Below are 24407 nucleotides of genomic sequence, written 5' to 3' on the forward strand. Positions count from 1 at the left end.
CATGGCAAACATGTTTATTAAATTAAAACATAAGTATCGTAATAAATAAAACATAAATACAATATAAATAATGTTTCATAATTATTGTTCAAAGGTGTTTTATTATTCCACACCAGCATTGATTAAATGCGATATGAAACGATGAATTAATGGTGAACTGATTTAAGATCAGTATGAATCTGTAAGATTCCAACATACATAATGTATCAATCTGTGCAGAGATCATGGGAGTGCTATTGTGAGATGGAATGTAAAAGTAATCACACACAATTGGAAATATTGGCACACATGGGATATAAAAAAGAAAATGACTTCACATAAGAGGCACAAATCACTATTACCATAGGCAAAATGACAAGAAAGCTTTGTTAAACGCAAACGCAACTTTTCTACTCATTCACGCAAACAGACACACTCATACAAAATGTGCTGAAGAAAAACTTCTTGATTTGTAAAAGGAACTGATCATTTTTAATCAGTGTTCTTTCGGTTTCTTCCTGAAGTTTAATTGGCCACTGGAAAGCAATGTAAACGCACTAGCCACTGGAAATCCAGGCATGCGCTTAAATTGTTCCACTTGTTTGGAATGATGTGTAGGAATACTTCAGTGGTCACTTCAGAGTCCTCTGAGACTTGCTCTGGCAGAGTTACACAGCAAAGATAAAAAGTACTTAGAGAAACACTGCTGTACCCTTATATGGCCAAAGAGAGAACACTTATTAAAACACTTTGCATGTTAAGATTTAGTAGGCTTACTTATGTTCATACTGGGCCCATTGAGTACGCTGCAGATTGCAGTGGCAGTGCAATCCCCCTTCTAACTATATTAAACTGCTCAAATGTGTCTACCAGAGGTTGCAGTTGAGGACGGAGGACAAGACACGATTATCACAAGCAATCTCGCTCACTAAAATCAGCATAGTGAGCAACTGGGGAACGCTTTTTCTAATTTTCAAAGGTTGTGCGACAAGAGATGATGACGAGTTCCACAAAGGGTTAAAAGGAGTATAAAGACAAAACCTCCACAGCGATCTTCTGAGCATGCACAGCTGAACTATTACAAGATGAATCTGTGTCTCCTCTCACATCCTACTATCCTGATGTTTTTTTTTTTCGTTTTTTTTTTTTTCACAGGTTGCTTTCTTGTGTGTCATGGCCAGAGGAGGAGATGGGATGCAGACCTCCGTTATCGTTGAGCCTCTTGGCACGGTACGTCTCGTAGTGGATGTTATGAGTGACCTCCTTCAGGTCCTGGAGGTGAGACCTGAGTAAATGATAACATTATTATTAGTGTTGAGTGGTTTAAGAAATATTTTCAGAATAACTGCATTTATTTGAAATAGAAATCTCCAGTAACATTATTAATGTATTTACTCTCACTTTTGATCTATTTAATGCGTCCTTGCTGAATATTAATATCTTTTAACAAGTACACAATACACTATTAAGATCACTATAACCAATCAAATTGCATACATCACCTAATCATGAAATCACGAAGTAAGGAGAATTCGCAGTGATTTGGGTTTTCAACTACAGGGACAGAAAAAAAAACAGTTGGAAAACATGCAGCAAGACAACAATTTACCGTACACAAGTACAAATACACAATGTTTACGGTAAAATAGGTCATTCTTTATATGCAGTACCTCAAAAAGTTCCATTGAAATGTTATTATTAGGAAATTAATGTTGTCCTGCCCTAAATAAGATGCCCTAAGTACAAACTAACAGGGTGGAAAACAGTACTAAGAACAGAGAGTTTGTTTTTGTAACTTTTCTAGATTTTATTCATTATAAAATGTCTGAGTGGACAAATAGCACATAGGGACAAGTCATCTGGTAGAAAAAGTGATTAAAATGCCTTGTGTTCACATATTTGTATTATTTTGGGCAAATATACTGTATATATAAACCTAAAACATAATCCTGTTTAATCAATTTCGGTCCATGTTTTGGATGCAACATAAGCTGATTTTCTGCAGGGACAGAAATATAGAAAATTACCCAAATCTTGTAGGTTTTTTTAGCATTCCACACACATCACAACGACGGTGATGAACAAACTCTGTTCAGGCATAGTGGGGTTCAGCAGGATCACATTGGAAATCTGTTATTCAAAGTCTAATTTAAAGTATAATGAATATATTTGATGGGAAATTGCTTCAGAAATATTTAAGGTTCTGCACTATTTCTATGTTACTAATAAAATAAGAAAGTTTGTAATTGATCAAGCAATGTTTGATCATCAGGTTTAAACTGTAAAATGTGTCAATCTTTCAATTAAGCCATTACGACCATTTAAAATACGGTTATGGTTATGGGATGGCACAGTGATTAGCTAGGAAACTTAAAAATGGCACTTAATTTCAAAAAGGTTGATCCCTGATCTAACAGAACAGAAATAAATATTATTGGCATAGTGACACTAACAGATGACCATTTTTATCTTAGAAATCTGCTTTAAAAAGAAAAATAACACTTCTGCCCACTCACCCTCCACCACTCCCCAGGCTGTCTTCCTCCCTAAAACTCGTTTGCAATTGACCTGGTACTCTTTATCACTTCCTACCACGGCAAAGGGCATTGTCTCCTGTAATGCACAGATTTAATGGGACAAACATAATGTGAAAACGCTTTGACCAACAGAGGAGAGCATCCAAAGGTGAAAGCAGAGATAAGAAAGATGTAAAGAAAAAGAACAGCATGCAAGATGTGAGAAGTGAGATCTTACCCTGATCTTATCATTATCACTCTTATCCTCCATGTCTTCATCAAACTCTTTCTGTGGATAACACTCGATCCCACACACTTCCAGCTCCTTCCTCACCTGCAAGGGATTATGGTGAACGCTAGTTAATCGGTGTAACTGACTTGATAATGAATCGCCCTGTCAATTCGCCGTCTTTCATTCTCACCCTTTGTTTAAATTCAGTTTTCTCTTCAAGAGTGAGCGTGTCCGATTTGGCAATGACAGGAATGATGTTGACCACGCGGCTCAGATGTTTCATGAACGCAATATCCAACTGGCGAAGCCTGAGAAAGGGGAAATGAGGGGGAAGAGATATGATTAATAGAATGAGATTTTATAACAGGGACACTGGTCTGCCTGAGGTTCACAGTTTGACTACTGCAGCTCGTTCAAGCTGAATGAGGAGCACTCATGCACACGTCTTAATTAACAAATCTGCAACTGCAAGCATTTTTCAATTATTGACAAATATCAGAGAGATGTGAATACTCTAAAGAAGCACACAGAAATCCAGACGTCTTATTGCTATCTTCTATAGAGACCAGTTTAGTCAATTACATTTTAAACTGTCAGCTGATTCAATATGAAAAAGACGCATTGTAATAAATGAGCACTTGTAATGTACTTCAAATCTTAAAAACATATTTGTTAAAAAAACTTGTACTAGCAGATTTGATATGAATTAAATAAAAGGTCTATATTTCTTAACACACTTAAGTACACTTTTTAAAAGTGCATTGTGTAAAGGACATTAAATGATTTTCATGCTTTGAAGCAAACCTACTTTGATGTGTTGACTGATATAAAGCACAAAGTACTTGATTATAATATATATATAATATAACTGTAGTGTGTTATTCAATATTACATTTAAAGTTAATGTTTTACACGTAGTAAATTGCAACTTCATTACAAACAGCTTGGTGGGGAGTGCTGACTCTTTAAAATATATGCATGCCATGAAGTTTCAATAGAAATTACATTAAAGTAAATTTTATTTGATCATTAATGCTTGTCCATACATTCGGTTTAACCATATTTAAATGCCACTAGAAGTAATTATGAAATAAAAAGTTGTAAAAAAGCACTCTTAAGTTCAACTAATTGACCTTATGCACGGAACATTCATAAGAACTTCTGCAATGAAATAAGCCGGAAACTTCCAGTGAAATGTCACTTGTTGGTGTGTCGGTATCGTCAATGTCCTGAGGTAGCTTTAACAGCATCAATAGTGTAATAATTTGTTTGAAATCAGAATATAGTCACTTAGATAGTCAAGCCTAGCATTAATTTAGTCATTTAAATGTAAAACAACATTAAAAAAAAGATGCGTCCCTGTTCCTCAGCTAAATTAAATTCGACCATCAGTTTTCACACTTCTGTGTGAAAAGAAGCATCAACACACTGTAATTTAGAGATTTATTGTGCACTTTAGTTAAATTCTTTGGACAAAATGGGAAGTGTGCCAAAATCTGCTCTAACTGACAGCTTCTGTCAGTGATTCTAAAGGCAGGGAGTGCACGGTGCTAGCTCTCAGTGTAATTCATTCGCAATAAAAAGTTAGTGTTTTTCATGAGACTTTGTGAGTAGCCTACTTCTTACTTCACATTTACAAAATGTATTTTAGCCTAAGGATTTTATAATGTTTCTTATTTATTCAAAATCAAAACGTGTGGAAAAAATATGACTGGAAATGGCTAATATGAGCCAATAAATGATCCTCTTCCGCCATCTCCTGGTTATAGTTGTAATTCATTTATTTCTTAGTTTTAAATAAAAGTGTTTTCTATCAAATGCTGTATTTCCTACATCTTGAAACATTCGTTCTAACAAATGGGTCAATCTCAGAAAGATGAACAAATAAAGTTTTTAGTCATCACATTATAAAATATAATTTGAAGTGCTGGAAAAATGTTGCGTGTGTGTCCAATAACAGACAATGTTTATTATTCCAACGTTCCCATTAGCTTAGTCTTTATTGCAATCAATAAAACTGTTTTATTGGCAAAATTAGGTAAATGTGATAACTGAATTAAAATATTAAAAAGTCAACAACATTAAAAAGTCGACCATTGATGGTTTTGTGTCCATGTACAGCGAGTATAGAATGACAGCTAACAGTATACCGGAAATGCCCAAGCTGGCTTATTGAAAACCAGGAAGTAACCATGCATATGGTCAATTGCATTTGATATGAATGTAAATTATAACCTATTTTTATTTAATTGCAAATAACATGAAATTAAGTGTCTGAAAACATTACATTCAGTTCGAACATAAGTATTATTTTCAAGAATATTATTTCCTTAATAAGTACTCTTTTTAAAAGTATGCTAAAGTTTACACACTATGTGAGCTGATTTACATGGTGGTATATGAACTAATATAAAATATGTAAACTCACGAGTGTCCAGTTGGGGATATGAAGTACAAGCAGCAGTGCACTCGGGTATCAGGGATGCGTTTCTTGCGAGCAATGTTGACTTCTTCCTTTAAAAACTTCTCATATTGTTCATTGATGTATTTGGATATGGGCTCCCAGCTAAGAACAAATCAATAAAGTGGCATGTGGAGAGCTATGTTAGAATACATGAAACTTTGAAACAAAATGAAAGCACATGAAAAAACTGACTGGAATTTTTCAGTAAAAGAACAAGTGTTACATTTTTAGGTATGGTTAGTTTATTCATGAATGAAAAAAGCTGTTTTTTTATTGTCATGACAGTCAGCAACAGAAGATTCAACACCCAACGCAGCAGCGTTTTGTCTGAGGCATTTGAATGACACAGAAAAATACTGTGTCGCTTTACTGAGACCCTTGGATGTGATAAATGAGGGCGAGCTGCCAAACCAGACTCACATTTGGCATCTCTACCAACAATCTGATTCTTGTCTCTGGAAATTAAGTTTAAATCTGGACGTCGAAACACTGACCCTCATACTATGAACATGTTTTTTTATGCCAGTTAGTAGCAGCTGACACAAATGCATCTCCTCAGTTTTCCAGATGCAGTGATATAGGATGCAATGACATTTTGGATCATTTGCAAAAAATAGAAATTGATTGAAAATAGCTATCAGTCCTCTGGATTTAACAGAAATCACCCAATACTCACCAATTATCATTGTTGATTTGGTCCCCAAAGCCTGGTGTATCAACGACTGTTAACTTCATCTTCACCCCTCCTTCCTCAATCACTGCAAAATTAACATTTATCACAGCTACAAACGTGCGTGTATTACAGTGATTGTTTCTGTTTAAATACCTGAGTATAACATGGGATTAGACAGGATACAGTGGTCACAAGATAGCCATACAAATCATACAATTGTCCATACAACGGAAATCTATTAGGTCCAATGTTGTGCATTATATGGGCAAAAACAGCTGAAACATTCTTAAAGGGATAGTTCACTCAAAAATGAAAATTGTCATCATTTACTCACCCTCATGTCATTCCCATTGAAAGTCCAGGAAACCAAAACTTAGGCTACATTTAAACTGTTAGTTTTTGGGATTGACAATGGCAAGTGTGAGTCCTAAAATGTCCCGTTCAAACCAAGCGGCAGCCTCCCCCAGGTTCTCTTGAAGCAAATACAGAAGTAACTTAAACTGCAATTCATCGACTGGCCACTAGGGACAGGCTCCAAAAGGGAGCAGAATCTCATTGAGCTCCATGTTAAAATGCCCAACTTTACAGCGGAAAAAAACCTGTTTACAGCCTGGTACAAATTTTGCCCTTCATGACAACTGTGAGTGGGTGCATTTTTTTATAACTCATTCTTTTACATTATATAAAGCCTTAAAGTTCTGCATAATTAAGGGCGTGGCCAGGTGGATTGCCATTTGTCTGCTGTCTATTAGTCATCGCGTCACCTCAGCTCCACCCACGTCCCTCCTCTTTTTGAAAGGTCTTATCAATTTTGATACAACAAGAGTCCAATTGAGCCACGAGTTCATCCATCAAATCTTCATTAACTGATAGCAGCTTTTATATCTGGGTGGAGAGCGGAGCATTTGAGTCGCACATACAACACAAAAATGATGTGAGCAGCTCTGGTGGAAAACAGTGACTGGATTTAGAGCCTTCAGATGACACCACTCATATCTCTGTCGCTGTAAGTTACCGAAAGCAAAACCACACACGAAAAACCCCCAATGATAGACTCACGTTTGTATATGTATGTGTGTTGATCATTGTTTAGATAGTAAATAAAACCCTAAATTTAATCTGTTCAGCATATAAAGCGATCATATCTCTTCACAAGACTTGGATTAAACCACTTGATTAATATGGATTTGTTTTACGATGCCTTTGTGTCCTTTTTAGAAGCTTTAGTTACCTTGAATTTCAATGGAGAGACAGAAACCTCTCAGGTTTCATAAAAAACCCCTTACTTTGTGTTTCAAAGATGAACAAAAGTCTTATGGGTTTTAAATGACCTGAGGGAGAGTGCATTTTGACAGAATTTTCATTTTTGGGTGAACCATCCCTTTAAAAATATCTCCTTTTGTGTTCCACAGAAGAATGTCATACAAGTGCAGAACAACATGAAGGTGATTAAAAATTACAGAGTTGAACTATACCTTTAAATTTAGACATGTTTATCCAGACACAATGTCATGGTGATTTAAAATATTTCCACCTGATTTCTAAAGACATTCATTTAACACATCCTACAACCTTCAAAACAATATCACACAGGGGTCTACACAAGGTTAAAACATGGAAACATTATATATAACCTGTTAGAGCCTTTTTCTGAACACCATTTGGATGCATATGGTATAATTTAGTTTGCCAGCTGTTCACTTACCTAAGGGGATTCACCATCAGCTGGCCCTGGGCACAACACATGCCAGTCTAGACACATCTTACTCACAAACAGCGATGCCATAGGTCACCACTGTGCTATAGGCCCTGGTGTATCGATTACACGAGCAGACACTAACTGAGTCTTTCTTAATTAGCCCATGATGTCTATTTCTGTCCAGTAAAAGGTCTGTTCTATAGCAAACAAATTTGGCTGAAAGCCAAGGCAAGTCATTTCAGTCGACGGCCATCTTTGCAGCGCCTCTCGTGCAGCTATTTCAGTCATGCAAGTACAGCATCTCTTTGAATGGGGAACGTCAAGTTCCCCAAAGCTGAAATCTCATCTTTGAAATCACCAATGAAGTCTGACAACAACCGTCTCATAAAATTTGTCTCTAAAAGCTCAAAACTGCATTTTTCATTCTGGACCAGCTAATGTCCATGTGCAGTCACAAGCGTGCGTCTCAGAACACTGACTGTTTCTATAGCAAACTGAGCTTATAACTGTAGCCCCAGTGACGCAATGACTTTACCAATTGGTGATTGGCTCTTATATTTAGAAGATGGGACTTATTATTCAGCCATAGAGACAGAGCGACATGCGGCATATCTGAAGACCACGCCCACCGGGGGGGAAAACAATCAAACCGTCTCCATTGACTTTGCATTGCGTGAGGCTGCCTCTTTGTCATTTCGGACTTATAACAAAAAACTGAACAATGTATAAAAGCTGATATGTGACAAAGTGTACTGCAAACAAGCTGAACAAAACCCAGAAGCAAAAACCCAGACGTTTTTATAAGCTGTTGACCCAAAAAACGAGCGTTTAAGGACAAAAAAGTGGATTCAGGCCATTGAGACAGCGTGCCACGGGTCATATTACACTGAGAACTACGGCGACTAGAGGGGAATGTAATCAACGACAGGAAATATCATATATAAAACGGAAATTTGGATATTTGACTTAACAGTGACAACATATTTACTGCACACATAGACATATTGAGGCATACTGAGTGTCAGGATCCCAAAATTGACCCATTCTTCCCGCTGAAGCATCACTTCGTATTGACTGTATCCACTTTTATCTTCTTAAACGTTCGTTTTTTTGGGTCGACAGCTTATAAAAACTTATTTCTGTGTTTTTTAGCTTGTTTGCTGTACACCTTGTCACATATCAGCTTTTAGACATTGTTCTTTTTTTTGTTATAAGTCCGAAATGACAATGAGGCAGCCTCCCGCAATGCAAAGTCAATGGAGAGCGTTGGATTGTTTTCCCCCCCGGTGTGGGCGTGGCCTAAATACGCTCTGTCTCTATATGGCGTGATGCACTTACTCCCATTCATAGTAATATGAGTGCACCGTCTTTGTAAGTCTTTGCTAAAAGTTGAGACACTTTTACATGTTTATAAGTCATGATACATTTTCTCTTACCATGCGAGACAGATTTAATCTCAACAGTCTTTGGAATCTTCTCATCACGACTCCAGCCTGTGGTCCTTCTGCTCACCTGAGACTTAAAGAGCGTATTCACTAAAGTGGACTTCCCAAGACCACTCTGACCTGGAGTGAGAAAGCGAGGAGGAATGGTAAGACACGACAGTTAATCGGGAAAAACTATAAAAACAGAAAATGAATCACTCTCCCACCCACCAACCACCATGATGTTGAAGTCAAAGCCTGTCTTCATGGTCTTCTTCCGCATCTGCTCGATGATGGTGTCTATACCGATGTATCCAAGCAATGCAGATCCTCGACCTGACCCTTGACCTTCACCCCCTGTTCCTTGGGGTGAAGTCAAAAAAGGAGTGCCAGACGGTGGTACCACATGAGAGGGCTTTGCTGGGACGGCAGGTTTAGGTCTCACTTCAGGGGGCACAATTTCTGACATGTCTGTGTGAAAGAGGGAATGATAAACATTCAATACATGTAGTCAGGCTATAGTTATTATTACACTATAAATCCTACACTGTGCCGCCCTATAGCAAACGGTGCATAGTGTTTGTCATGTGATCATATTAAAGGTGCTGCACATGAGAAAATTGATATGCATTTTTTATGCTAAATTTAAAAAAAGTATTTTTTTGCACGTGAAAGTACATTTTCTACATAGCAGGTACAATTAATTTTGTGTCAAAGATGTCAGAAAATACATATCAGTCATTTTTTAATATATATACAAGCATGCAAATTATTTGCAAGCAATATAAATTATAAAAATGTAAAGTGTGTCCGACAACATTAAGCTTTGCATCCAAATGTACTATTACAAATTCAAATATTATGCAAAATATGACCTAAAATAGTTTTGTTTATATTAATATTGTAATTATGATAAGTATTTATTTGAAATTAATTCAAATAATTTTATTTAAAATGCAAGCGGTATATAAAATATTTTGAATACTACATTTTTAAATGCAAAAAATATCCAGCAAAATAAAACTTAAAATAGTTTTGTTTATATGAATATTAGTTACAGTGTTATGATATTATTTTAAATGTAAGTGGTATGACTACATTCAAATATTCTAAATATTAAACTTTTAAAGGCAAAATAAGACATAGTGTTGTTTATATTAATATCTATATTAAAATTTTTGAGAAACTGTGTATGGCCCTATGCACAGTATATGCTATTTTCAAATTACTGTATAGCAGAAATATAAGTTTTACCTCATTTAGATCCTATTTCTTCTTCCCTAAAAGACAATTTAGGTAAAAAGGTGGCACAGCTTACCCCCACTCTTCCCTACACTGTTTTGCATGTACAATATGTAGTTATTCATAAACAATAGGATTAATTTGGGGGAAACAAAGATTAGACAACAGTGAATAATTTGCCTCAGAAAGACAAAACCCTTTGTATGCTTTTTGTGCTCCTATTTCCCAGCCTAGTCCACTTTAAATGCTCCACTGAGTTGTCGGCCTATATTAACACCATATGCCACCCAAATAAGCAACAAATAATGAATTATTACAGACGCACTCAATAAATCTCTTTATCGGATTAATCACCCACGGCTCGACCTTTCCCACACACCGAGACGCTTTTTAAACACCAACGTACACACACATGAGACATTGCCTTCGAGCGACACTGCATGTTGTGCGTCTTTTATAGAGAATAATATTAATATTACTCGCATTTTAAACGTTACTAGCTGTTAATAAATGACGGAGAAACCAAACATAAGCAAATGTGGGAACATGCACATATAATCTCCCGATTGGTTCCATTTGTTCGTGTATTTACCTCAAAAGCAGTCGTGTGAGAACGAGTAATCAAAGGGAAACACTCTTCCCACTTACCGATCCCTTTTTTGAAGCGATAGCAGGATGTATTTTATTTTCGTCCTTTTTTCAGCCTTTCTCCTCTGTTTAACAGTCTATTAAAGTATAAGTAGGCTAAGGCAGTAGTTGAACAGGCGTTAGGGGATGGTCATGTGTTCAGGTTCACCTCTCTCCCTCTTTCTTTCACTCTGTCTCTCGCCTTTCTATTCGCAGCTCGATGCACCTCATTCCTTCCTCCACCCTTTTTTTTTTCGTTACCAAGGAAACTAACGGGAGACTGGGGGATGCAGCGCGCATGCGCAGTGCGCAGGTCGAGCCGAAATTGGGGATTCGGGTCGTATGGTGATTTTTTATATTTGTGCGGCACTCTGCCGTTTGTCTGTGTTTGTTTTAGCTTATTTTATACATATAATTATATAATCCACTTTACTAAGTATGATGTATCAAGCTGAATAATTAGACTTGGCTATATGCTATTATTGTGACTATTAGGCTAATTACAGAACTGGTGGCTAGTGTAAAACAACGCGACATGTGGATTACAACGGGACTCTCGTTAAGGAAAACGTGTTCCTGTTCCAAAATATATTATCAAAAGAATATAGCCTATTTTCTTAACTTGAATGTTTATGGAGCAAAATAGGCTAATTCAAAAAGAAAAGATAACTAACAACTATCCCGTTCTGCTGACGTCATCAAGTCCTCTTCTTTTCCAGTTCTCTTCTACATCCTACATTTGTCCTCATTAAATATTCTGAAATACAGCAAGTCTTTCATATAGTAACCTAAACTCACAATACCAGTATATTAACAGTACAAAAAACCTTAAACTTTTTGCACAGCTGATTTGCACCTTTCATGTCATCAAAACTACTCACATTTCACGGCTTTGTAGTCCTGTGCCTGCCTGTCTCATGCGCTCTGTTGACATGTGCAGTGTTTGTGGCGTATGCAGTGGCCACTGAAGCGTCAGTCTGGCTTTTACCTCATAACAGGGTTATCTCAATGTGTTTAGACAGGCCTGCGCTTGATGATAAGGCAGAGTCCCCATTTAACACGCGACCAATTACAGTTTGTTCTTTGTCATCTATATTGTGGATCTTATTCAGCAAACACTTTGTATACTCATGAATATTTGGGTTTCTAGAGTTCCTATATAGATATTGAGTCTTGAGCATTTACCCTTTTGGAGTAATCACCAGTGTTTTTGTCACATGATCCCAAAGAGCAGTCACACAAAGGGCCTAAAACTAACTTTTTGCCACACCTGCCAGTGGCCGGTAACTTTGCCGGCCATAAATATTTTTTTACCAGGCATGAAACATAGATTAATTCTTATTTGAAGTCACAAAAGTTATTTAGTCAAGGGCAGTGAGTGATTGTTTCTTTGTCTTTTGTTGTTTGATTAATTAACATTAAAAACACAGACAGCAGCAGGTAGGGTAACCTATATTGCTGCTGTCGCTTTAAGAGCTAATGCACGGATCCAATGTACTGTTACACATGCTTTTTCTTCCTGAACTATTTACATTCAATTAAAGGATTAGTTCACTTCAAAATGAACATTTCCTGTTATTTTACTCACCCCCATCTCATCCAAGGTGTTCGTGTCTTTCTTTCTTCAGTCGAAAAGAAATTACGTTTCTTGAGGAAAACGTTCCAGGATTTTTCTCCACATAATTGACTTTGATGGCAACCAACAGGATGAAGGTCCAAATCAATGCAGTTTCAAAGGGCTTCAGAGGGCTCTGCACTCATCTTGCGCTGCTCTGCGGCACACCACGGATTACGTAATCACGTCGGAAAGGTCACGCTAGACGTAGGCGGAAGTACCGACCCCAGCGAACGTACGAAGACTAATACAAACGCCCTTTACAAAAAAAACCTCAAAATCGTCCAACATCGTTATTTTAACTTTATTAGCTAAAAGTCGTTTGTATTAGTCTTCGCACGTGTGCTTTGTAAACACGGGGGCGGCACTTCTGCCTACGTCAAGCGTGACCTTTCCGACGTGATTACGTAATCCGTGGTGTGCTGCAGATCTGCGTAAGATGAGCAATTTAGGTTAAAAATACTGGAATGTTTTCCTTAAAAAACGTAATTTCTTTTCCAATGAAGAAAGACCTGAACATCTTGGATGAGATGGGGATGAGTAAATTATCAGGAAATTTTCATTTTGTAGTGAACTAATCCTTTAAGACATAGCTGACTATGTTTACAAGGATACTTGCCAGGACGCACATTTTGACATAATATTGTTTGAATGTGTCTGTTCAAGCGAAGAGAGCTCAATTCAGTATTTGCATGCTGTCTGATCTGAGACACGGATCTCTGTCTGTGTGCTTCAGATGTTTGCGCACAGAAAAAAATTGCGCTTGAGTAACGAATTGAGTTCCCTTTGATGTCTTCTTGAGCTTCAATATTTAAATTGACAAGGCTTAAACCTTCGTGACGATGCAACACTACCCCGTCAACTGTCCCGAGTGTCGTTCATGTTTGTTCAAGTTCATGTTCTCACAATTTTGCATTGTTAAATAAAAATGTTACCGGCCAAACTAGCGATTAACTGTTTCATATACTCGCCAACACCGATTTTATACGCATTTGGCGCTTGGCGAGTGTTCATTTTAGGGCCTGGTCACACATATGCTGTTTCCCACTTGCAGAATTACTCACAATTAGAGATAATTGTACGTTCACAAATATTGGAGTTGTAGGCCAGTATCAGATTCCATTCGTGTTTTTCTGTCAAATATGCAAGTGGTGCTTGCTTATATTACCATGCAAATTACCCCCACCTCCACTCACTCATACAGGCTTGTATACAAGTTGCTTGACTTTTGCTTGACTACGTTATCAAACAGCTAATAATGTGTTGCTAATGTTACACAAACCATGTTCCCGTTCGCCATCTCAGAGTCAGACGGCTGCCATCTGAAAATCAGTATCCATAGAAACGCTTTGAACAACTTAGAATGTCAGTGGAGAAAAATATACCGGGATATCCTGGCTTCTCTTGAGACTCCCTTGCTTCAGAGTGGTTATAGTTAATGATATGCTAAAGCCTGCCCACACGTTAATGTGATTTGTTACATGTTTGTGACTTAAGAAAACTGCAGAAAACTTAAGAAACTTAAGAAAACTGTTTCACTGCAGTTTTAAGGAGAAAATACTCAGCAATGGTGTTGATTTATGACTTTGCACATGGTTTGTCTTAAAGCATTAAAAACACCACATACACATATAAACAACATTAAAAACTTTAACATGTGCTATATGCAATTTCTAAGGTGTCCTACTTAGAGGTTTTTAGCAGGTTGATGCAGTCAATGATCTGGATGGTTGCTTATTTTCCTTAGCCTCATGATTTGAGGTATCAATTTAAAGTATTATATTTAGCACCCAAGTCAAATATTTAGGCTTAGGAAGTTTGAAATCCCTAACCCTATACATATGAGCAGTACTAACTGTGATTCTTGCCCAAACATGTAGCACTAATGACTAGTTAAAGTCTTCCTCCCTGATACATGATATCTTACATGCTTAGATTGTTTATATACAGCATTTATATGAGGCTGCTCTAATGTAATTCCAGCCATTTGTCTTTGCACTGACCTGTAGACACGCATTCTTCAGGACAGGACAGTACCTCAGCTCCACTCCTCATGTCTGCGACCACAGATGGCTGTAATGGTGGGGGGTCTTCTTGCTCTCTTAACCACGGGTGGTTTATTTCTCTAAATCTGTCACAATCTGTCGTATGAAGTGTGTGTTTGGACTCTTGTTGTTGGTCTATAGTGAATACACACTGCGGCATGCATACAGCCATGGAATATTTCAGTTGTTCAGAGTTCGTGTGTGTGCTCGGGCTGCTCGAGAGTTCCGGGTGAACGGCTGCATCGCGTTTCTTGCCAGCAAATTTATTTGGACAACCAGTTGCACACTTTTTGTATAACCGTGCACCTCTGTATTTTCTTCCGAATCTGTAATCTTCATGCAAGGTCGCTTCGCTTGAAGACGATTTAGAAGAATCTGAATCTGAAAGGTTGCATCTATTTTGGGATGAGTTTCTGACATCCCTTCCTGTGTTCGCTGTTTGATTTGGGGAAGATCTTCTCCATGCCTGAGGAGTTTTGAAGTATGCAGGTCTACTGTCAGATGTTCTTTTGATCATAGGTCTACAGATTCTGCTCAGCTGACCGCATTCAGTGAATGATCTGGGACTCTTCAAAGGGAACTGGAAGCAGCTCATTCGGCCGCACTGATCTGATGCGTTATTGTAATGGGATGTGATGACGGGATCATCTGTCTCGGAAGCTGCGGACTGAGGCCTAATCTTTGGTTTAGACTCTTGGTTGTCCTTGGCACTGGTTTGATTGTGTTGGGAGGAGTCATTGGTGGTGTCCTCTGAAGCTCTGTTTTGCCTTGTTGATGAGCTTGATGAAACCAGTTCACTGTATTCCTTTGGGGAACTTCCATTTTTCAGTTTTTGGCTTGTGGTAGCTTTAGGTGATGAGAGAGTTTTTTTAGGTGTTGATTGTTTGTAGAGTTGTCTCTTTCCTTCAGCTGAAGCTTGTGGGTGGTTTTGGGGTTTCTGACACATCATGGAAGGTCTTATTATCTGTGTGGCTGCCCCTAACATTATCTTTGAATGAATGGGCTGTTGTAACTTTTCTGAAACAGCAGGATGTCCATCGCTTTGAATTTTTGAGTTGTTCGCTTCACCGCTTCCATTGATCTTCTCCAGATTAGACACGTGGGCAGCAGAGTTTATAATTCTCCCTGTTTTAATCAATCCAAGCCGGATTCGAACTAGAGTAGGGTCCTGGGATTGCCGCTTCTTTTGATAGCCTGCTAAATTTTGTGGTCTGCTTTTACTTTTTTCAACATGCCTGAGGTTTTTGGGGCTTATGCTTTCAAGCATTGAAGGCTTGGTGACTTCGCTGAAGCAGATGTTCGAATTGAGTTTTAGTTGATCTTGCTGTCTGAATGGATCTGGTTGTAGGCCAGTTTGCTTTTTTTGACCCCTTGTGTTGGTTATGGGGATTGATCTGATGCTTCTCTCAGTGGATGAAATGGGTGTAAATCTAGATATTTTGCTGTCTACTGGCCATGTTTTACCACGTATATCAACAGAATGTAATGGCTTGTCTTTGTCAGTTGGTAGCTCTCTAATTGTAGTCTTTATTTGAGAAATGGTCTTGACTGGCTTCAATTGCGATGAATTTAGGGATGTATCCACTGTGTTGATGACGCTGTAAAACACAGAACAATAGAAAATGGATGAGTAGCGTTAGTTTTACATATATATAAATGGTACGAAATAACATTTCTCAAAATGTTCAACAGTGTAAAAAGAGATTAAAGACATTAGCAATTATGTAATGTTTGGAAATTACATGATATAGACCATTTGGGTGTTTGCAAACATGGATGACATAGATGTTTTGTGGGCAGAGCCTACACTGTAAAAAAAAAAAATCAGGTCTCCAATTGAAAATTTTCTAGTGACCGATCACATCTACAATTTTTAGTTGGCCAAATTGAATTTCTGTGAATAAAATTGCATCAATTCACAGAATTTTTTTTAAAGATGTGATCGGTCACTAGAAAATTTTCAATTGGAGACCTGAATTTTTTTTACAGTGTACCTGGTGGCAGAAAATGAGGAAATCACGAAATAAAACAATCAAAAGGTCATTTCAAGTTTATATCTTATAATTTTGACTTTATTTCTCGCACATTTCCGAGTTTATGTTTCACAATTTTAAGAAGAAATATCAGAATTGCAAGATATAAACTCGATATTCTGTCATTTCCCCCCCAGAATTGCAGGTTTATATCCCCCAATTCTGAATTGTGATATCAACCTCCCAATTGCAAGAACATTTTTTGAGATAGGCCTAAACATGTTGTTTAAATGTTGGTTTGACTATTATTTCATGCTGCTGTAAATACCCCAATGAACTGCATATGTGAATATTATGTCAATCTATTGTTTACATCAAATCCATGCTTTAATATAGGCTACTCATCGCAGGTTTCATCAGTCCAGTCTGTGGTTTGTAACCATAAATGTTGTTTAGCTTCACAGAGCGTATTCAACGACGGTATTCTATAAACATGTAATTTTTTATTCCGATTATTACGATGATATTTACGGTTGAAATGCAACCAAACTAATTTTAATTTAACTGAAAACATTTCTCATTAGGTTTATACATATATCAAACAAATGGGGAGAAAAATAAACACTCAAATTAATAACAAAGTAAATATTTTCCAGATGATATTTTAATAATTAGTTTCGGTACAGTAACAATAAAATAGCCAAATATTCAATTTGACAAAGAGTAGTATCACATCTTTATATTTTAGGAAGGGGTTAATAAGGAAGGGAACTGCTAATTTGGGGGCCAAAAGCATCTGCATTGAGAGAAACATACCTGGTTGGAGAGCTGTGAATCTGGTTCTCTTGTTCCAAGCTTCGCCCGGTCTGACTGAAGGAAGAAATGTGGATGGGCTTCTTTAAGATGACCGAGGGGGAAAGAGGTATAGGACAGGGGGACACTCTAGTGGGTGAAGTAGATGGGTCACATGTGGGACAGGGAGACAGACGAACAGGAGAGTAAGATGAAATAAAGTGAGACGATGGACTGAGACGAGAAGGAGAAGTGGATAAAGGTGAGAGACGGGAGGGAGAGGAGGTTGAGGTAACTGGATTTGGTGAGAGACTGGAAGGGGAAGGAGAAATAGGGCCAAGACTTGGAGAGAACTTAGCTGAGGACAGAGAGGATGTGTCGAAGGAAGATCCTGTAGGCAATGTGTTTCCAGTCAGGTCTTGCTCCAAGGGGTTCATTGCAGTAAGACAACATACGTAGAAAAAAAAAAGGATTCCAAAGCCTATTTTTTCCACTGAATATAAAAAGAAAGTGTTGGATTACATAGTGAGTACATCAAATTCTGAAAGTGATATATAATGTTACTGACCTGTGATCCTGTGGTCTGTTTACTGGACGAAAGAAGCGAGAGAATGAAGGGGGACGAGTGCGTCAGGAAATGGTGGGTACTAGACTTACATTCCCTCCATTCTTCTCATCTGAAGCTCCACTGTCTCATTCACCCACTCTATTCACATCATACTCGCTAAATGGCAGAATTTGTGAAACTCCAAAATCAAGTGGAAACATGCAGAAGAGAAGAATTTCTTGACCAGTTTGTGTTTATTAATATTTCCAAGAGGGGGGGAAGCATGCTACATTTGATGATACAAATATCCACTTTGTTATGAATGCCATTATTATGTATGATTGTCCAAAGTGTGATTAACCAACAGTTTTAATCCAAGAAACATTGCATTCTGTTGATGAAAATTGGTGCGAATCTAGATGTTACTGACCAAAAATAAATTAAAGAGACACAAAAATATTGGCACATGAAAATAACAACTAAAACACTTCCAAGGCCGTGGATAAGATCCGTAGCCCACAAATAAGACAATTAAAAAAAAAAATATCTTAGGGACCGCTTACACAACACTGCTTTCAACTGTTTTTGTGTTTTGGATGTTCATTTACACGACAACGACTTTTTGGGGGCCTAAAAAAATGCAAGGTTTTGAAAACTGGTTTCAAAGAGCAAATTTCTAAAAACAATACCGTTATCGCATCCGTGTAAACTACAAAAACATGAATTTGTGAAAGCATTGACATCATGCGCATGTGTTTTACGTGTTCTATAGGTGCGTAGTGTTTCTTTACAAAGTGGGATCGCCAACTACTGGCCTGGCAGCCATTTTAGTAGTTTTCGCAGATGCATGAACAGGGATCAATTTGACAACGTCATCTGTACGCAAAAACGGTTTTTAGTACATCGTTGTCGTGTAAACGTACCCTTCAGTACATTGCAAAAGTTAAAACATCTAAAACACGATACAACAAAATATAAGTTTAATTGGTATTATTAAAAAGAACAAGTCTCGAATATACTTTTAAAACATGGCCGCTTTTTATATCAGCAGCTTGTAACCACTTAGCTTTAGATATTTCTACCATTATTTGATGCCTAATGACAATTATAGCATATTGAGTAGGTCAAGCTCCCTATGGTTTACTCTCACAGTATATGTATCTTGGGAAATGGTTATTCCAGATTTTTCAGGCATGTTCTAAAATGCGACCCAGAACATGACCGTCATGACCTGGAAACATTCCATTTTGTTGGATAATGTTAACACAATAACCCCTTCACACAAATGTCAAGGTTGTTCCTCCAGTTTGCCAAATGCCACTAAAATTGACTCCAACGTTGACTCTGAGGTTTGTGTGCATACCGCATACGGAGTTCAGTTACCCAGTGACCCAAGTTTAATTACCAATACAATGTTTAATGCAAATAATAATCATTATACATAATGAATTGAATGTTTCGCTCTGTAATCTGATTGCAGATCATTGCATATACCTAAAGAAACCCTGTGAAAAGGCAATGGATTCTGATAAAGTGGCTTCAATGCATGATTTGGCACAAATGTCTCATTGCAGCGTCCACACGTCCCATCATAACAAGGCATTGCTGTCGTCATCTCTGCAGTTTGTTTGCCTTGTGGGAGCCAACGGTTGGTGCCTCAGTGACTTGTTGCTCCACTTGTGGGCATCCTGAAGACCCGGCTCCAGAAAATACAGACACGCTCCAAAACCAGCCAGGACCAGGACTGAGACCAGCAGATAGACGGGGACGAACCAGTCCAGAAACATCCAAGGCATTGTGTTATCTCAAAAGTATAGAAAGAGAGAAAACGGGAGACAATTTTATCATTCTCTGAATAAAGTGAAAACACACCTGTGCACTGCAGCATATGAAACACTGCATGATCCATAGCGGAATATGACGGCCACTCATTCTTAACAGTGCAGCAGGCTCTGTCCATTATTCCCACTTTACTCTGTAGTACAACATGTGTATAAAGATGGAGTACAGTAAAAATGAAGTACAGCATGCTATGAAACATGCACATTTGCATCATGTGTCTCCACATACCTGCTGTCTTTCTTTGGTCGTCTGTGAGCTGGCACTGTAGTTTGGGGTTTAAATTGTTAAACCCAGGCAGAGCGGATAGAATCGTCTTAATAAAAATGCTGAATGAAGCCAAATGATGGCTGATGCTGCTACATGGACGGATATATTATTATCTTATTTGATGCTATGGAATTAGGGTCTTTCGTACCCTTGCTATCGTGCTCTCCTTGTCAAAGCTGTGCCATCCAGTTGGACGGGGGTGAGGGTGGGGGGTGGTAACCATGGAGACATCTCTGACGAGGAAAGAGTCAGAACAGAAGTTACATAATGTTTTTGTAACCCTTTCTTCTCAATCCGGATCTCACATTCCTGGTCATTTCACGTCTTACTGGAACATGGCAGATATTATTGGAAATCAGAGGTTTTTAGGGAGGACGTTGTGTTGTATAATTGTTTTTAAATCCCTGAAAGGGTTCAAAATAACCTACAGCATCATTCGTCCTTCATTACTCACTCTCATGTTGTTTTAAACCCGTATTGCTTTTCTTCCATTGAACACGAAAGGAGAAATTCAACAGAATGTTCATGCTGCTCTTTTCCATATACAACCTAAGGGACCCACTTTATATTAGGTGGCCTTAACTACTATGTACTAACATTTTAATTAATCATTTGATACAATGCACTTATTGTGTACATACATGTTTTTACATTGTACTTATCTTTTTAAAAATACCAGCATGTAATTACGTCTGTAATTAATTTCTGTGGTTACATTTGTAATTACACAGTTGAGACTTCCCTTACACCTAACCCTACCCTTAAACTTACCCATACCACCACACCTGTCCCTAACCCTACCCTTATCCCACCTCAATATCAGCAAAGGTGTTTTGCAACACAATATGAACAAAGTAAGTACATTGTACTTATTTTTTTATGTAAGTACATAGTAGTTAAGGCCACCTAATATAAAGTGGGGCCAACCTAAGTTGTCCATATGACCATACACTCAGCTCAAGGATTATTAGGAACACCATACTAATACTGTGTTGGACCCCCTTTCGCCTTCAGAACTGCCTTAATTCTACGTGGTATTGATTCAACAAGGTGCTGAAAGCATTCTTTAGAAATGTTGGCCCATATTGATAGCATCTTGCAGTTGATGGAGATTTGTGGGATGCACATCCAGGGCACGAAGCTCCCGTTCCACCACATCCCAAAGATGCTCTATTGGGTTGAGATCTGGTGACTGTGGGGGCCATTTTAGTTCAGTGAACTCATTGTCATGTTCAAGAAACCAATTTGAAATGATTCGAGCTTTGTGACATGGTGCATTATCCTGCTGGAAGTAGCCATCAGAGGATGGGTACATGGTGGTCATAAAGGGATGGACATGGTCAGAAACAATGCTCAGGTAGGCCGTGGCATTTAAACGATGCCCAATTGGCACTAAGGGGCCTAAAGTGTGCCAAGAAAACATCCCCCACACCATTAAACCACCACCACCAGCCTGCACAGTGGTAACAAGGCATGATAGATCCATGTTCTCATTCTGTTTACGCCAAATTCTGACTCTATCATCTGAATGTCTCAACAGAAATCGAGACTCATCAGACCAGGCAACATTTTTCCAGTCTTCAACTGTCCAATTTTGGTGAGCTTGTGCAAATTGTAGCCTCTTTTTCCTATTTGTAGTGGAGATGAGCGGTACCCGGTGGGGTCTTCTGCTGTTGTAGCCCATCTGCCTCAAGGTTGTGCGTGTTGTGGCTTCACAAATGCTTTGCTGCATACCTCGGTTGTAACGAGTGGTTATTTCAGTCAAAGTTGCTCTTCTATCAGCTTGAATCAGTCGGCCCATTCTCCTTTGACCTCTAGCATCAACAAGGCATTTTTGCCCACAGGACTGCCGCATACTGGATGTTTTTCCCTTTTCACACCATTCTTTGTAAACCCTAGAAATGGTTGTGCGTGAAAATCCCAGTAACTGAGCAGATTGTGAAATACTCAGACCGGCCCGTCTGGCACCAACAACCATGCCACGCTCAAAATTGCTTAAATCACCTTTCTTTCCCATTCTGACATTCAGTTTGGAGTTCAGGAGATTGTCTTGACCAGGACCACACCCCTAAATGCATTGAAGCAACTGCCATGTGATTGGTTGATTAGATAATTGCATTAATGAGAAATTGAACAGGTGTTCCTTAAAATTCTTTTTGGTGAGTGTATATTACATTATGCATATTTACAAAGCTCTCAAATTTAATTTATGTGATTACAGCATGTTTTGATCTGTAATGAGTCCATTCACATTCATTGTGAGGAAACACAACAGATATTTTGAAGAATGTTCGGAACTGATATCACTTTTTAAAATGTTTAATAAAAATACAACTGTTCACTGCTAGTTCTTGTTAGCTTGGGTCCATTATATATATATATAATATCATATCCAAATAATATAAATAGATACAACTTTTGATTTTAATAATTTATTATTAAATGTTGAAATTAACAACTAAGATTAATACATGCTTTAGAAGTAATTTTCATTGTTAGTTCTGTAAACTAATGTTGTTAACTATTGTTAACAAATGGAACCTTATTTTAAAGAGTTTCCTAAATTTTGGTTCCAAATTATATTAAATTATATGTACAAAAAAAATAATAATAATAGAAGAATAGAATTCAAAGAAGTCAATGGGAACAAAAAGTGTTTGATTATTAACATCCTTCAAAATATCGTCTTTCATGTTCTATAGAAGAAATAAAGTCATACAGGTTTGGAACGATACAAGTAAATTATGAATTTATTGTTGGACTATTCCTTTAACCCTTAAATTATCTATATCTAACATGGATGGATCTCTACCTGTTGCGATGATATAAAACTCTCCTGATATTAGAGTAACAATTACAGAAGAATAAAATAAAGCACATTTTGTTACCTTTTGGAGCTTGGAAGAGTTCATTTTGAGCAGATGTTTTATACCATCATCACCTCGTCAGAGCTCATTTCCCAGTAGATTCAGCATCTGGCTCATATTTGCCATCTCAAACATATTCTCAAAACTATGCGATCAGTACTTACTATGCAATAAATCGCTGAGCCATTTCAAGTTTTGCTGATGATTCTTCTTATTGTTTTCTGCCTGCGGTAACTATGAGTGAAATGCCACTTCATCATTGTGTATCAGACATTGCCACCTTGTGGAATAAAGTTGAATTGCACTTCAGTCATCGGATTCAATTATTGTTGTGCAGAACAAATACTTACACTGGTAAACACTTCGGGTCTTGAATGGGGGGAAAAGGCATTAGGTAAATGGTTAATATCTCCTTTTGTGGTCTATGAAGAAAGAAAATCATTGAGATTTGAGGGTAAATTATTAAAGAATTTATTTTTGGGGGTGAAAAATTGCTCTTTAAGTCTTACTATAGCTTGACGTGAGCAATGCTTGGCTGAATAAACATAAAGCAGATTCTTAAACAAGCACACACAAATAATCTCATCACAATAATAACGCCCATTACACAGTTGTTGGCCTTCAGGGTCTCATGATACCGATAGTCTCAAATGTAAGGCAAAACTGAGCAGCACTGACCTACATATGAGCACAAGGCAAATGCAAGACGTGCAGCTTTCAGCAAAGCCTGAAGGAAATCAAACTCAAAGACACATTTACAACAACTGCACATTCACAAATTCCAATGATGCAAACACAACTGCTCTTAAAAATATTACATCTAAAAGTGCCTGCATTTCAGTATTTCTGCAATTACTTTTTACCAATTGGTGACAGTGATTTTAGTAGATATAAAGAGAGTTGTCCTTAAAGTTTTTTGAAAATAGGCTAATGTTGAGTTTTACCGTTTTCGAATCCATTCAGCCGATCTCCGGGTCTGGCGGTATCACTTTTAGCATAGCTTAGCATAGATAATTGAATCTGATTAGACCGTTAGCATCTCGCTCAAAAAATGACCTGAGAGTTTCGATATTTTTCCTGTTTAAAACTTAACTCTTCTGTAGTTACATCATGTACTAAGACCGATGGAAAATAAAAAGTTGTGATTTTCTAGGCCGAAATGGTTAGGAACTATTCGTTCATTTCTGCGTAATAATCAAGGAACTTTGCTGCCGTACCATGAGTGCAGCGGTGCAATGATATTACACAGCGCCTGAAAATAGGCTAACTTCCGTCAACATAACCAATGTGACAACCTGCTTGCTGGGGACTATTTTCAATTGCTGCGTAATATCATTGCGTCTGCTGCACCCATGGTGCGGCAGCAAAGTTTCTTTGTTTTTGAGCGAGATGCTAACGGTCTAATCAGATTCTATGATCTATGCTAAGCTATGCGAAAAGTGCTACCGCCAGAGAGATCGGCTGAATGGATTAAAAAAAACGGTAAAACTCAACTTTTTAACTCTAGGGGAGTTGGAAAATGAGCCCTTTTTTTTTTTTAAGTGGAGTGTTCCTTTAACTTAAAGGGATAGTTCACCCAAAAATGAAAATTCTGTCATAATTT

General features: G+C 37.8%; 1 protein-coding gene across 4 annotated transcripts; it reads right to left on the minus strand.

Moving 5' to 3' along the window:
* septin3 (septin 3) lies at positions 1 to 16108 on the minus strand. Of its 4 annotated transcripts, XM_079811631.1 has the most exons (11): positions 11738 to 11819; positions 11531 to 11613; positions 9219 to 9458; positions 9000 to 9128; positions 5868 to 5949; positions 5156 to 5293; positions 2918 to 3035; positions 2734 to 2829; positions 2496 to 2592; positions 1482 to 1533; positions 1 to 1264 (listed from the first exon to the last, which is right to left on the minus strand). In XM_079811631.1, exons 2-11 carry the CDS (start codon positions 11553 to 11555, stop codon positions 1129 to 1131), a joined length of 1113 nt encoding a protein of 370 aa, XP_079667757.1. In that variant the 5' UTR covers positions 11556 to 11613; positions 11738 to 11819; the 3' UTR covers positions 1 to 1128. The 4 variants fall into 4 exon arrangements, with proteins under 4 accessions (XP_079667757.1, XP_079667756.1, XP_079667758.1 ...); XM_079811630.1 differs by lacking the exons at positions 11531 to 11613; positions 11738 to 11819 and adding an exon at positions 14475 to 16108; XM_079811632.1 differs by lacking the exon at positions 11531 to 11613 and having other exon boundaries at positions 11738 to 11814.
* Between the last annotated feature and the right edge of the window lie 8299 nt (positions 16109 to 24407).

This window comes from Gobio gobio (assembly GCF_949357685.1).
Source record: "Gobio gobio genome assembly, chromosome: 3".
Taxonomy (NCBI): Eukaryota; Metazoa; Chordata; class Actinopteri; order Cypriniformes; family Gobionidae; genus Gobio; species Gobio gobio.

Coding starts and splice junctions, on each gene's coding strand:
- septin3 (XM_079811630.1), bottom strand. CDS start 15,783: ATGCTTGAAAGCATAAGCCCCAAAAACCTCAGGCATGTTGAAAAAAGT. Junction 9,459..14,474: donor TGAAGAATGCGTGTCTACAG/GTCAGTGCAAAG, acceptor TCTTTCACACAG/ACATGTCAGAAATTGTGCCC. Junction 2,593..2,733: donor GTGATAATGATAAGATCAGG/GTAAGATCTCAC, acceptor TGTGCATTACAG/GAGACAATGCCCTTTGCCGT.